Genomic DNA, 12,450 nt, shown 5'->3' with positions numbered 1-12,450 from the left:
TGGAAGTGTTCTCGCTGCATTCATTTTATCAGTATATTCCTTGTGAGGTAAAAGTTGTGAAAAATGATGCTGCAAATTTTTAGCAGAATTCAGCAATCACTGTGCAGATCACTGATGGACCAACATCAATGATGTCATCAAGAAGCCAGTGTGGTGTAGTGGTTAAGAGCGGTAGTCTCGTAATCTGGTGAACCGGGTTCGCATCTCCGCTCCTCCACATGCAGCTGCTGGGTGACCTTGGGCTAGTCACACTTGTCTGAAGTCTCTCAGCCCCACTCACCTCACAGAGTGTTTGTTGTGGGGGAGGAAGGGAAATGAGAATGTTAGCCGCTTTGAGACTCCTTAAGGTAGTGATAAAGCGGAATATCAAATCCAAACTCTTCTTCTCTTCTTCTTCTCTCACATCTCTGCAGCATTTTTGCCCTCAAAAAGAAGTTTGTCTTTATTATTAATAAAGCAACCAATCAATGAATAACCATACATGTGCCTTTTTAAAAAGTGACATGGTATCTGCAGCATGAAGGAAGGGGCAACACTATAACTGAGCCAGTGTTTGAGTCATACAAATGCTGCCATACAAATTGTGAAGCTAGGAGAAAGTGAAGGTTACAAGGAGCTCCTCTGATTGCACATAATGTTTGAGGGGAAATGTGCAGCCAATGGTTACACTTTGGCTGAGAGACCTCCTGTGAATTATGTTTTTATGTTGCATTTGTCTTCACACCTAATGTTCAGCATGAGGTTCACAGGGGAAATAAATGTCTGGTGTTATCTGATGCCTGGGGAACACTGGTGATCTAAGATCATAGCATCCACTAAGGGCCAACCCCAGCCCCTGGAACAGATTTCCTATAATTTGTTCACCACAAGCCCTAAATTCCTCCCTCTTGGTTCCTGTCTGTTTCCCAGTTTCCCCAAAGCTTGGAACAGGAGAGCTTAGATCATGCAAATGATAGAAAAGTTGAAAACCACTTCTGAGCTCCATGACCCCATTCTGAACTGGGCCTGACAGCTGTAAAACTCCACGGTAGAGCTGATCACAGATCTCCTGGTGTCACATGTGGTTTGTTCCTAATACAGTTGCATAGAAAGCATGTCAAGTACTCTGATTGCTGCACACAACACTATATCAGAACTCCCATGAGTTGTGTTAGCAGTATGATCCTCTCATTACAGATATTACACTCATTACTCTGAGGCAGGAAGAACAGAGCTTGATACTACCTTACGGGCAGCTAAGGCAAGAGGCTTGAACGAAGAACCACTCAACTCGCTCTGCACTAGTTCTATTAAATCAGTAGCTAATCTGAAATGACACCTTCCCATGTCTGCAAAACCTTTCCACCAGTAAAGTTGCATTCTGCAAATAAAAGGCAGAACTGGGGGAGCAGAGTGCAGAATGCAGTTTCTGTCTACAATGCGGTCATGCTTGATTCATTAGACAATCCGACCCATGACATCTTCTCATTCCACTGAAGTTAACTGTTACTCTCTGTACAGCACAGCCATCCTGGAAGTGGCTGAGCTATGGCGGCTCCCCACAGCAGCCATAACATGTCCAGTGACAGCAATCACGAGCAAGCATTTAAGGTCTTTCAAGGCCAAGAGTCGCCTCAGTGGTTTCCTCCCTAATCCCTAGATATAATTTCATTGCAAATTGCTGTGTTCTTCCAAGTAAACTTTTGCCCTAAAAGGCAAAATCCCACAAAGGATTCCAGTGATAATTTTGGGAGCAAGCTTTGTACATCTGAGAGCTCATTAGCATTGGAGCCTGTTGGGAGTAACTGAAGAAGACAGACCTGTCTGCTCTGCTGCTGCAGCAGCTCAGCATGTCTTGCTACAGTGAATAATTCACATATGTATTATGTTTCATCTCTGGAACATTTGATGCCCGGTACTCTGTGAATAAATTGAGAGCTCTGGAATCTTGTTCTTTTTCTCTTCACAACATGGCTATTATGTTTAATGAGGCTCTGAAAGCTGGCAAGTGATGTCCAGCTTTGGTGTGGAAATCAGAGGCCAGAGCTCTTTGCCATGCCCCAGATATCCCCCCTCCACACACAAAAACTGTGCTTTGAACTGAAAGCAAATTGACATCCTTGGCTAACTCCTCCATCCAGTGATTTGTGTTGCTGGTCTAGCCAACCTTCACAGTGTGGTTTCTGCCTTACCTAGTGAAATGTAGCATTTAAGCAACACTGTATGTGTGTGTTTACATTATTTTTTAAAAAAACTGAAGACAGTCTCTTCGGTTCAAATGTGTGCCCTCTTCAATGTCTTTTATTCCCTCCCCCTCCTGCATCCTCTTCAGATTAGTGCGGGAGGTGACAGGTGTCAACGTGAACATGCGAGTTGGGATCCACAGCGGGAGAGTTCATTGTGGTGTCTTGGGCCTCAGGAAATGGCAATTTGATGTGTGGTCAAATGATGTCACATTAGCTAATCACATGGAAGCAGGCGGCAAAGCGGGGTAAGAGAGTCCTGCCTTTGAAGTCTACTGTTCTATTTGATTTTGCTCCAGTAACTTCTCTGCAGCCTCACATTAATACATCTACCCTTTAATTATATTCTTGGATATGGGAATTATGGACAAGCAATTCTACCTAGATTCGGGCAAATTACTAACTTTTGATGTTGCGCTCTCTGTACAAAAGGAGAGATGGGAAGTACAGCGTGTCCAAATAAAAACTTCGGATGCCATTTCTTTGCTTCTTCCTGTTCATGTTTGTTACCAAAAAGTGGACTTTAAAATCCTGATCTGGCCCATAGAAATGGTATAGCACAAATGGTGCAAAACTAACTCCTCTTTCTCTGGGTCTGATCTGCCCATGTAGCAGAATGCCAGACTCAGGAGGTGGTGTATCCTACACAGGGAAAGGATTGCTACAATTATCCAAAACTTTCACACTCCATTGTTCCTTTCTCCACAACTGCTTTCTAAACCACAGACACTAAAACTCAATCCGCAGAGGTTTCCTTTACTGACCAACCATTCCAGCAAATCCTTTAACTGGAGAAATATTTATGAAATTTAGAGCTGTGCTGAATGTTCACATGCAAACAATGTAACAAAAACAAGTCTGGTTCAATGGTCTGGTTTGGCATGACACACTAAACCAGGGGTTGTCAACCTGGTCCCTACTGCCCACTAGTGGGTGTTTCAGGATTCCAGGTGGGCGGTAGGGGGTTCTTCGGCACAAGCTGAATCTTCCTTCCATCAAGCACTGGTGGGCGGTAAGGAAATTTTATCGTCAAGAAAGATGCATTAGTGGGCAGTAGGTATAAAAAGGTTGACTACCCCAGCACTAAACCAAATGGTTGCACAATCTGACTAAAACTATGCAACTATGAGGGTCCTTGGAGAGGCCATGTTTTGCTCTTCCTGAGTCTTATTTGCTGCTGTGTCATGCTAAGTTAAGGATGTTGTGCTTGTTGTGCAAAGCTGGGCCATTGTTTTCTGCTTTCACTTGGAAACAGAACCTAAATAGGCATGTACCTGAAAAAAATGCAAAAAGAGGGGATGCATCCCCTCTTTTTTTCCAAAGTGTGAAAGTATTAATAAAAAGCACTTGCACACACCATTGCAGCTTAGCCCTAATGAAACTACAAATCATGGTCACCAACACAAGTTGCTCCAATATTTTATTCCATTTTTATTCCATTTAAAATGTTTTTGCTCTGCTTTTATCTCCCAGCTGAAAATTGAAACAGTTAACTACAATAAAAGCATCAGTAAAATATGCATGTGTGTGTGTATGACTAATAGAACCCCCCGCTGTAGCCTCATTAAATTTTCAGTATGTATATGTCCCCTAAAAATTGTTTAAAAAGAGAAGCATCTACCCTTTCCTTGAAAATCTGGAGTCAGGTGAAGGGTCTCTTTGTAAATGAGCCAAGAAGCCTTGACCCTAGCTCTCATAGGGTGTCTCTTGACCATATCAAAGAGAAGAGGGATAGTTAGGAGTGGCAGTGAACCATTGCCTGTTATTGGTGATCTGGGGAGGCATAGGTTGAATGGTTGAACAAATAAAATAACAGTTTAGTCAAGGGATACTTATAAGCACAGGAAAACATAGGCATAACGTTTGTTTTTATGTTATTGACCTCTACGTTAAGCACAAAACTGTGGAACGATTATAGTGGCAGGGTAGGATTTCAGTACAACTTGACCATTCCATTGCATGTAATAGTTTTCTCTTCCAGACTGCTTCTTTCTCAGTTCATTTTTACTATTTGGTTGCCTTTTGTCTCCATCCAAGGCGAATCCACATAACAAAAGCTACACTGAACTACCTGAATGGTGACTATGAAGTGGAGCTTGGTTTTGGAGGAGAACGTAATGCTTACCTCAAAGAGCATAGTATTGAGACCTTCCTCATTGTACGATGCAGCCAAAAAAGGGTAAGAGTTAGCCAAAAGTTATAATAGGTTAATAGTCCAGCAGTGGCATATAAAAAGATGGTACCATAGCTACATACCCATGACAACCTGCTAAGCAGGAAGTGGAAGAGTCCATGGTGTAAAATGGTTCATATTGAGTTCATGTTGCTCTCACTATTTAGAGGATTAGATGCTCTCCTTTCTTTTGATGAGTTTACACATTCCATTTTTTTGCATAGTTTAGTTGCTGCAATAATAATTGTTTTCAATGTGTCCCCTTCTGGTGAAATCACATTTTTTTTCTAGCCTGACCTGAATAATATTTTATCAGAAGTGCTGTACTACTGATTTCACAAAGGTTTATTACTTACCTTAAATCCTAAAAAGTGCATTTAGAATTACAGATTTTGGGTGCTAGTCAACTAAGATTTTCTCAGAAATTAACAAATGTGACTACAGTAAGTTACACAGTAAGTGGAAGGAATTCAGGATCACACTAAGACAATTGTTCCATCAGGGCAAACATTTCAGCTTGCCAGACAAAACAATCCCCCCTCTTCCCCCCCATGTGCCATTCGAGGAGTTTTCCCAGTCTGCCCCCCCCCCCGGCAATTGAGGGGTTCAGGAGCGGGGAAGCCCTGTTTCCTTGCACAAGACTTCTGCTGACTGGACCCATGAGTTGACTTGCACCCAGAAGACCACAGTAATATAACGGGGAAAGTTATTGTATGAGATAGATTGAGCACGTAAACAAATAAGCATGACTCATTTGGAAGGTTTACCTTGTGGATGTTCCTCTTGAATGGATTTACCTATCAAGAATAATGATCATGGCAAGTGGTTTCCCGGTCAGTCATGCTGTATTGACTGCAGATGCTATGGTCTATCTGGTTTTTATTTATATTTCTATAGAATTTTTGGTTGATGGAGAAATCTTGTCTCTAGAGCTTAGTGCACAAGCTTTTAGATGCAAAAACCTGTATCCATTTATCTTTTGTCATCCAATTATTTTGCCTTGGTACCATTATTACAATCTAGCTCCCTGGTGAGTCAATCAATGAACATTCTGGTTCCTCGTGATCTCGCTAACAATGTTAAGCACAGAGAAATCAGCTACAACTGTATATGAGATCAAGGCAAGAGGTCTGTTTCCTATGGTTGTTCACTTGTGCCAAACCCATCTTTGGTTCACTCCTGAACACAAAATGGAGGCTAACAGTGAAAATTTATAACATCACCCTATGTAGATATCTTTTTATGGGCAAACAAACAAATGTCCTTCAAAGACCTCTCTATAGGCTGTATCTGGATTGTGTCCTACTGAACTTGGGTACAGGTTGCTTGGGGTTTTCTTTCTAAAAATGAAGCAATAATGTAATCGAACAAAAATGTTGAAAGTGATGTTTAGAGCAGAAATAGTTCCATCAACTCCTAGGAGTTCAAGTCAATTGTTTTCCAAGTGGTGTTCTAGAAATCCACCCAGCTGAACAAACAGAATGATTACTGAGATGACTTTCATGTGATCCTAATGCAGCAAGATAATCAGATAATCTTAATATCTCAGAATTTATTAATTTCAGCCAAGTTTGAGTCCAGTTCATATAAATTTACTCTGTTACAATGTTGCTGTTAGAAAAACAAATCAGTCTAGAAAGCACCACTTAGATGGATTAGAATGATGAATCCTACATTGCTTTGGGCAAAGTAGCTCAGAGGGTGTCATATATGCATGAACATGAACTGAGTGGCATGTCCACAATTTACACAGCAGAATAGAGAGCTTTAATTGAAATGAAGAAGAATGTGGAACAGAAAGAAGCATAATCAGAGACAGAAAGATGTTAATTTTGTCTTTTATCTCAGCTTAGCACAAAGAACAGTCTTCAGAGCTAACAGCAATGCCTCCTTCTGTACCTTTCCCTATCTGAACCCTGCATGCAGTCTTTCCCTATGCTGTGCTTGCGGTGGAATAAATAGCTTTACATCTGTTCTTTGCTCCGATTTGAGGAATCTCCCGAACGCATAGCTAAAAGAGGCTGATGTTGGTCCATGGTAACACTTAACATTTGAAAGTACAAAAGAGCTAATGACAAGGAACAAAGCATTTCTAAGACTGCAATCTTGAGTTTCCTTACCATAAGAGGCTTGGATACTTATGAATTGTCCTTGTAAATCATTCAGAGTTTTGGGAGAAACCTTTCCCTTTGTGTAAAGGGGGAAAAACAAACTGTCTGAACATAGCGACCTTTATAAATATTTCAGCATTAAATTAGGGAAGCTCTGATTTTAATCTCAGAAGGTTCTTAAAGTAGATTGTTCTTCAGATACTTAAAAATAAATATGGCGCACTCCATTTTGTATCAAGAGCTACAAATCCAGGCAATGACAAAAAAAAAATGCTACCAATCATTTCCAGACAAATAACAGTAAGTTGTACCCTGAGCTTCAGGACACTATTAAGAAGACAGATGGCCGCATTTTTAGGAATGGAGCATATATGTTTACAGTTTCAATTTTATATGAGCTGCTAAAAGTTTGCTGCATTTTTCAAGAGAATGGTGACTGTGTTTGTCAGCACTCGAAGTGAATGACTTCATTTGCATAAACTTTTTACAATTAGCAGCAAAGTTGGCAGGTTTGCAAAATGTGCTTTATTTAGCACAAGCAGCTTGGCCTGCAGAAGCTGTAGGCTTCTCCCCCCTCCCCCATACTGTGTTTTATCTGGTGGGAACTGCAACACACCTAAGACAATTTGTGGCCCATTGCAAGAGTTCCTTTTATTGACTTGGAGGGCTATTACATCACTTTATTATAGCCATAGATAAGTGTTTTCCTTTTATCTGTTCTTAGCTATACCCCACAGTAGAACTGCCAATAAAAACACCCTCGCTACTACCTCACTACCACCCTGGGCCCTGTGGTTGTAGCTCACAGTAAATCTGGAGAGAGCTCAACCACAAGTCTGAATTCAGACAACATCCTAAATCAAAATGCTAAATCAAACATTTCCTTAGCTTGCCATGGTATAGCAGCTGCACGCTGTGCTATGGGAGTTCATTGTTCCCCCTAAGGCCAAGGCCTGGCGTGTGACATGTGGACCAGGCCTTTGTCTAATGTCTTTTAACTGGTGCTAAGAGTTGTGGGCTTGTTTGTTTGGTCGGTCCCTCCCCGATTACTGTTATAGACAGAATAATATTAAAACAACACAAACAGAATATAGAAAGAATACCCTCCAAAACAGAAATGTGCATTAACAGTGCAATTCTGTTTACTGAGTTGCAGCTTCGGGGCAGGATTCAAACAATGATTCCTGCTAGCAGAAGCCCATGCAAGGACTTCCGCTAGTATAGTTGGACTTTCCCCTTCTGTCTTTCCTCCAAGGCTGCAGAATTGGCTGGGGTGGTGAATGCCTGGAAGAACCCCCAGAACAGTGTGGAGGGGGAGGAGAGCAGGGGTTGTTCCATCTGGCAAGCTGAAAAGCTTGCCCTCACAGAATGATTGCCATTGTGCTAGGTGGAAATTCTCTCTATTTGTTTTAAATAAACAAACGGCTGCACTGGTTTCATTTGATGTCCCAGAATATATCAGATTAGCCTTTACAAGAGAGGTAGCTGTCCTAACTAAGGCATGTCAGAATGGGTACCGAGGGAAATACCGTATTTTTCGCTCTATAGGACGCACTTTTCCCCCTTCAAAAATGAAGGGGAAATGTGTGTGCGTCCTATGGAGCAAAGAAGCCATAGCCCCGCGACCCTCTCCCAGTTGGAGAGGTAACGCGCGGCTGTGGCAGGAGCCTCTATAGCCGCGCGTCACCTCTCCAAACGGGAGAGCGCGCGCGGGGCTAATGAAGCCCTCCGCGACCCTCTCCCAACTGGAGAGGTGACGTGCGGCTATGGCAGGAGCCTCTATAGCCGCGCGTCACCTCTCCAACCGGGAGAGCGCGCGCGGGGCTAAAGAAGCCCTCCGCGACCCTCTCCCAGCTGGAGAGGTGACGCGCGGCTGTGGCAGGAGCCTCTATAGCCGCACGTCACCTCTCCAACCGGGAGAGCGCGCGCGGGGCCAAAGAAGCCCCCCGCGACCCTCTCCCAGCTGGAGAGGTGACGCGCGGCTATGGCAGGAGCCTCTATAGCCGCGCGTCACCTCTCCAACCGGGAGAGCGCGCGCGGGGCTAAAGAAGCCCTCCGCGACCCTCTCCCAACTGGAGAGGTGACGCACGGCTATGGCAGGAGCCTCTATAGCCGCGCGTCACCTCTCCAACCGGGAGAGCGTGCGCGGGGCTAAAGAAGCCCTCCGCGACCCTCTCCCAACTGGAGAGGTGACGCGCGGCTATGGCAGGAGCCTCTATAGCCGCGTGTCACCTCTCCAAACGGGAGAGCGCGCGCGGGGCTAATGAAGCCCTCCGCGACCCTCTCCCAGCTGGAGAGGTGACGCGCGGCTATGGTAGGAGCCTCTATAGCCGCGCGTCACCTCTCCAACCGGGAGAGCGCGCGCGGGGCTAAAGAAGCCGTAGCCCCGCGACCCTCTCCCAGCTGGAGAGGTGACGCGCGGCTATGGCAGCAGCCTCTCCGCTGCGCGCCTTTCCGCTTCTCCCCAACCTGCTCTTTGGGGCTGGTGGTGGGCTTCCCCCCCGCCAGCCCCAAGGAGCAGGTCGAAAGGAACCTGAAGCCTGGAGAGGAGAGGGGTCGGTGCGCACCGACCCCTCTCCAGGCTTCCAAGGTAGCCGCCTGAAGGCGACTGAACGCACCTTAAACGGCAACTTGTTTTAGAGGGGGAAAACAAAAGGGGAAAATTCTCCCCCTCTCTGCGCAACGCCTCCTGCCGCTTCGCTGAAGGGGCGCTGGGCAGAGAGGGGGTGAATTTTTTCCCCCTTGTTTTCCCCCCTCTTAAACAAGGTGCGTCCTATTGTCCGGTGCGTCCTATGGTGCGAAAAATACGGTATGCTATCCGTGCTCAGCTGGGCTGGTCTTCCATCTGTCTTCACTGCCCCAGCGATGAGACCAAGAGACCCAGTCCACTCTGAATATTCTTCTGAGCTGGATTGTTATTGGTATTAGAAAGTAAGGCGAGATAAAAAAAATTGCTGCTCCATTTTCTCCCACATCCTGCTCCAGTGAAGTTAGGACTGCAGGATGTACTGGCAAACCCTGAAATGAAGAAACCTCTTGAAATAATACAAAGTGTCTTTCCTAAGTGCTCAAAGCATTTAATACACATTGTTCTCAGTAAGTCAGAAATATGATCGTTAGAGAAAGTTCATGATATGACAGCTCTTATCTGTGAATAGGAGGGTTTTATAATGTAATGAAACAGTTTTAAAGAAAGATAAAGGCTTGGTTTTATGGCAGCTTTTTAGATAACTACTAGTTGCAAAACCCCTAGCTGGGCTATAATAAAATGTACAGACAATGTCATTTGTTCATGCCATGCAATAAATATTTAGCTGCAGATTACTGATTTGCTCTTTCTTCCTTTTTTGGCATCTAGTGAGATATATTTTTAAAATCTGTAGATGTAAAATCACTTTCAGCTGGAAGGCAGAAATAGACAGACTAGGAATGTAAAATAAATCATTGTGGCTATTTCTGAAAGGAAAAAGCCAGCTAAATACATAACTAAGTGAGTTCATAGTATTATATTTTTAGAAGCTCTTGAACCTCACTTTCGGTCATAATGCAGCATTCTCGTACTAGACATCTGTAGTTGGAGCTCTTCTACATTAACCAGCACTTTTTGGATGCAGAAAAGAGAAGGCATGGTTATCATGGGGTTCAATTCTCCTTTGCTGATCTTTCTGTGATTTGCCATTTATGAATTTTTTGTTTAATGCGGCCATGTTCAAATTCTTCTAACAAATTTTAACCCTAAATGACTCAGGCTCCATATACTTGAAATACTACCTCCTTCCCTATAGACCCTTTTGGGTGCTAAGATGGGGGGAGGGTTCCATGGTGGGATGGCGGCCTGGGAGAGGCCATTATCCGTGACAGCTCCTAAGTTGTGGAGCTCCTTTCCCACACCTTCATCATACAGCTTTCAGCGAGTGCTGAAAATCCACCTCTCCTTTACCATGGCTTTTGACACCTTATTTCTGTAACTTTTGCTATTTTAAACGTTTTATTTGTTGTAACCTGCCAGGGGACCATAGGGTGAAGGGAGTGTAATATAGTGAGTAACATGAGAAGAATACTTATCACAGCCATTCAGTCTTAAAGATTTTGGTTAATATGCTGGTTGAGGATTATAAAGAAGTTAAGACAGGGTTTAGGATGACATATAGCCACTGAAAATATAATCTCTTTACTATGTTCTTCTTTCTAGAAAGATGAGAAAGCGACAATAGCCAAGATGAATCGTCAGCGCACTAATTCCATTGGCCACAACCCACCACACTGGGGAGTAGATCGCTCCTTTTACAACCATCTTGGCAGCAACCAAGTTTCCAAGGAGATGAAAAGAATGGTAACGCTGTTCAGTTTTATGCAGCAATGTATTGCTGTTGTGTGTGAAGTTTGCATGTGTATATGTAAATATATATTCCTATATTTAGTCTATGGTGGCTGTGGCATTACTATGTTAGGGAGCAATTGAGGTACAAATCAAACCAGATACAACATGCTCTATAAACCCCGAGCTCATAAACAGTAGTTCAAACTTTAAAGAACAACAACAAACAACCCCCAAGTAATACTGTTTCTAAAAAATAGTGTCCTTTACGTAAACTGTGAGGACCAGCCAGAGGGTTGGATTATATCTCATCAGTATCTGCTGCTGGGCTCAGGACTGACTGACGGCAGCAGTAGGAAAAGACTGGTACAACCCGAATTGCATCAAACATCTGATGCTAACACTTATCCTAGACAAGGCCATTCTTACTACACAATCTGAAAGGTAAAGTAAACCCTGTAATTTATCTTGCATTTTCGGGGGGGTGGGGAGTCCCACAAACAGCACTGTCTAAAAGGGAATGTGGAATGGCTTACTAAACCCTATTATGTTTCTTGCAAAGCAGTCTACGTTGGGTCTACCCTGTCTAATCTGTTTTTAATTTATTTCTGTTGTTGTTGATCTCCCTCCTCCCCCAGTTAGACTAAGCAAGGGTTTCTCACACAATGATGATGAGGCAGAAGATGAAATGCAGAGCTCTTCCAGATGACCTGTTGATTGAGCATTCATTTTGATTTGCTTGGACAAATCTTAGGGAGAGGTTAGACTATGTCTGGTCTTTATTGAAAATTCATTCTGATTAGTTTGCAAGGCGGTTATTTGAAAATGAGCATTCATACTCATTTGTTTGTGTGGCAGTCATACTTCCCATTAATCATTCATTCATCCCTGTCATTTTCCTAACCATGAGAAGTCCACTTTTAAAGTGGGTTTGTTGCATCAGGGCAACTTTAATCCAGTTTAATTGTGTAAACCTAATTTTCCAGTATGTGCTTGAATCCTTTTGGCAAAATACCGGCAGTCTGGAGGCAGCCTCAGCACAGAACAACAATTAAAGGGAAAGTTTCACATTAAAGAATAAGAAGTACTTTCACCAACAGCCCAAAGTTCAGTGTTAAAACTCAAAAATGTACTGTGAAAGTGGCTTGTGGGCTTGACTACTGGGGAAAACACAGTACTTGCTTCAGCTGTATAATCTGCTGGTCAGACATGAAGCAGGAGCCCCTCACCCATCTTCAATAGAGGCATTATTGCTTAGCTGGGCAATGAGTTTGGGAGCCTAAGGACTGCCAAGAGTGGCACTGTCATTCAAAGCTCAGCCCAGCCCCTTTAGAAATGAGAGACACCACATTCCTAGGTGTAACCCACCACTAGATAAGAACATAAGAAGAGCCTACTGCATCAGGCTAATGACCCATCTGGTCTAGCATCCTGTTGCCACAGTGGCCTACCAGATGCCTGTGGGAAACAGAATATTCAGCAAAATTGACTTGAACTCTGTGAGTTCTTCTTAGTGTGTCCTGTGGATGGTCCATAAACCCTTCCCCATTGGGTTGGAGGAGTCAAACAGATATGGAACTTGTTCTTTTGTTTGCCACAGAACACCAGGTGTTTCTAGGGTACAGT

At 43.5% G+C, this 12,450-nt stretch overlaps 1 protein-coding gene across 4 annotated transcripts in view; it reads left to right on the top strand.

Moving 5' to 3' along the window:
- ADCY5 (adenylate cyclase 5) overlaps positions 1-12,450 on the top strand; it is a 182,300-nt gene that overhangs the window by 131,852 nt on the left and 37,998 nt on the right. For all 4 annotated transcript variants that reach the window (XM_077934935.1, XM_028743359.2, XM_028743350.2 and 1 more), the window contains 3 exons: positions 2,312-2,470; positions 4,260-4,401; positions 10,699-10,839. In XM_077934935.1, coding sequence (XP_077791061.1) covers positions 2,312-2,470; positions 4,260-4,401; positions 10,699-10,839 — 442 coding nt within the window. The remainder of the gene's footprint in view (positions 1-2,311; positions 2,471-4,259; positions 4,402-10,698; positions 10,840-12,450) is intronic.

The sequence above is a fragment of the Podarcis muralis genome, chromosome 1, assembly GCF_964188315.1.
Source record: "Podarcis muralis chromosome 1, rPodMur119.hap1.1, whole genome shotgun sequence".
Taxonomy (NCBI): Eukaryota; Metazoa; Chordata; class Lepidosauria; order Squamata; family Lacertidae; genus Podarcis; species Podarcis muralis.
This window is presented reverse-complemented; position numbering and strand designations above follow the sequence as displayed.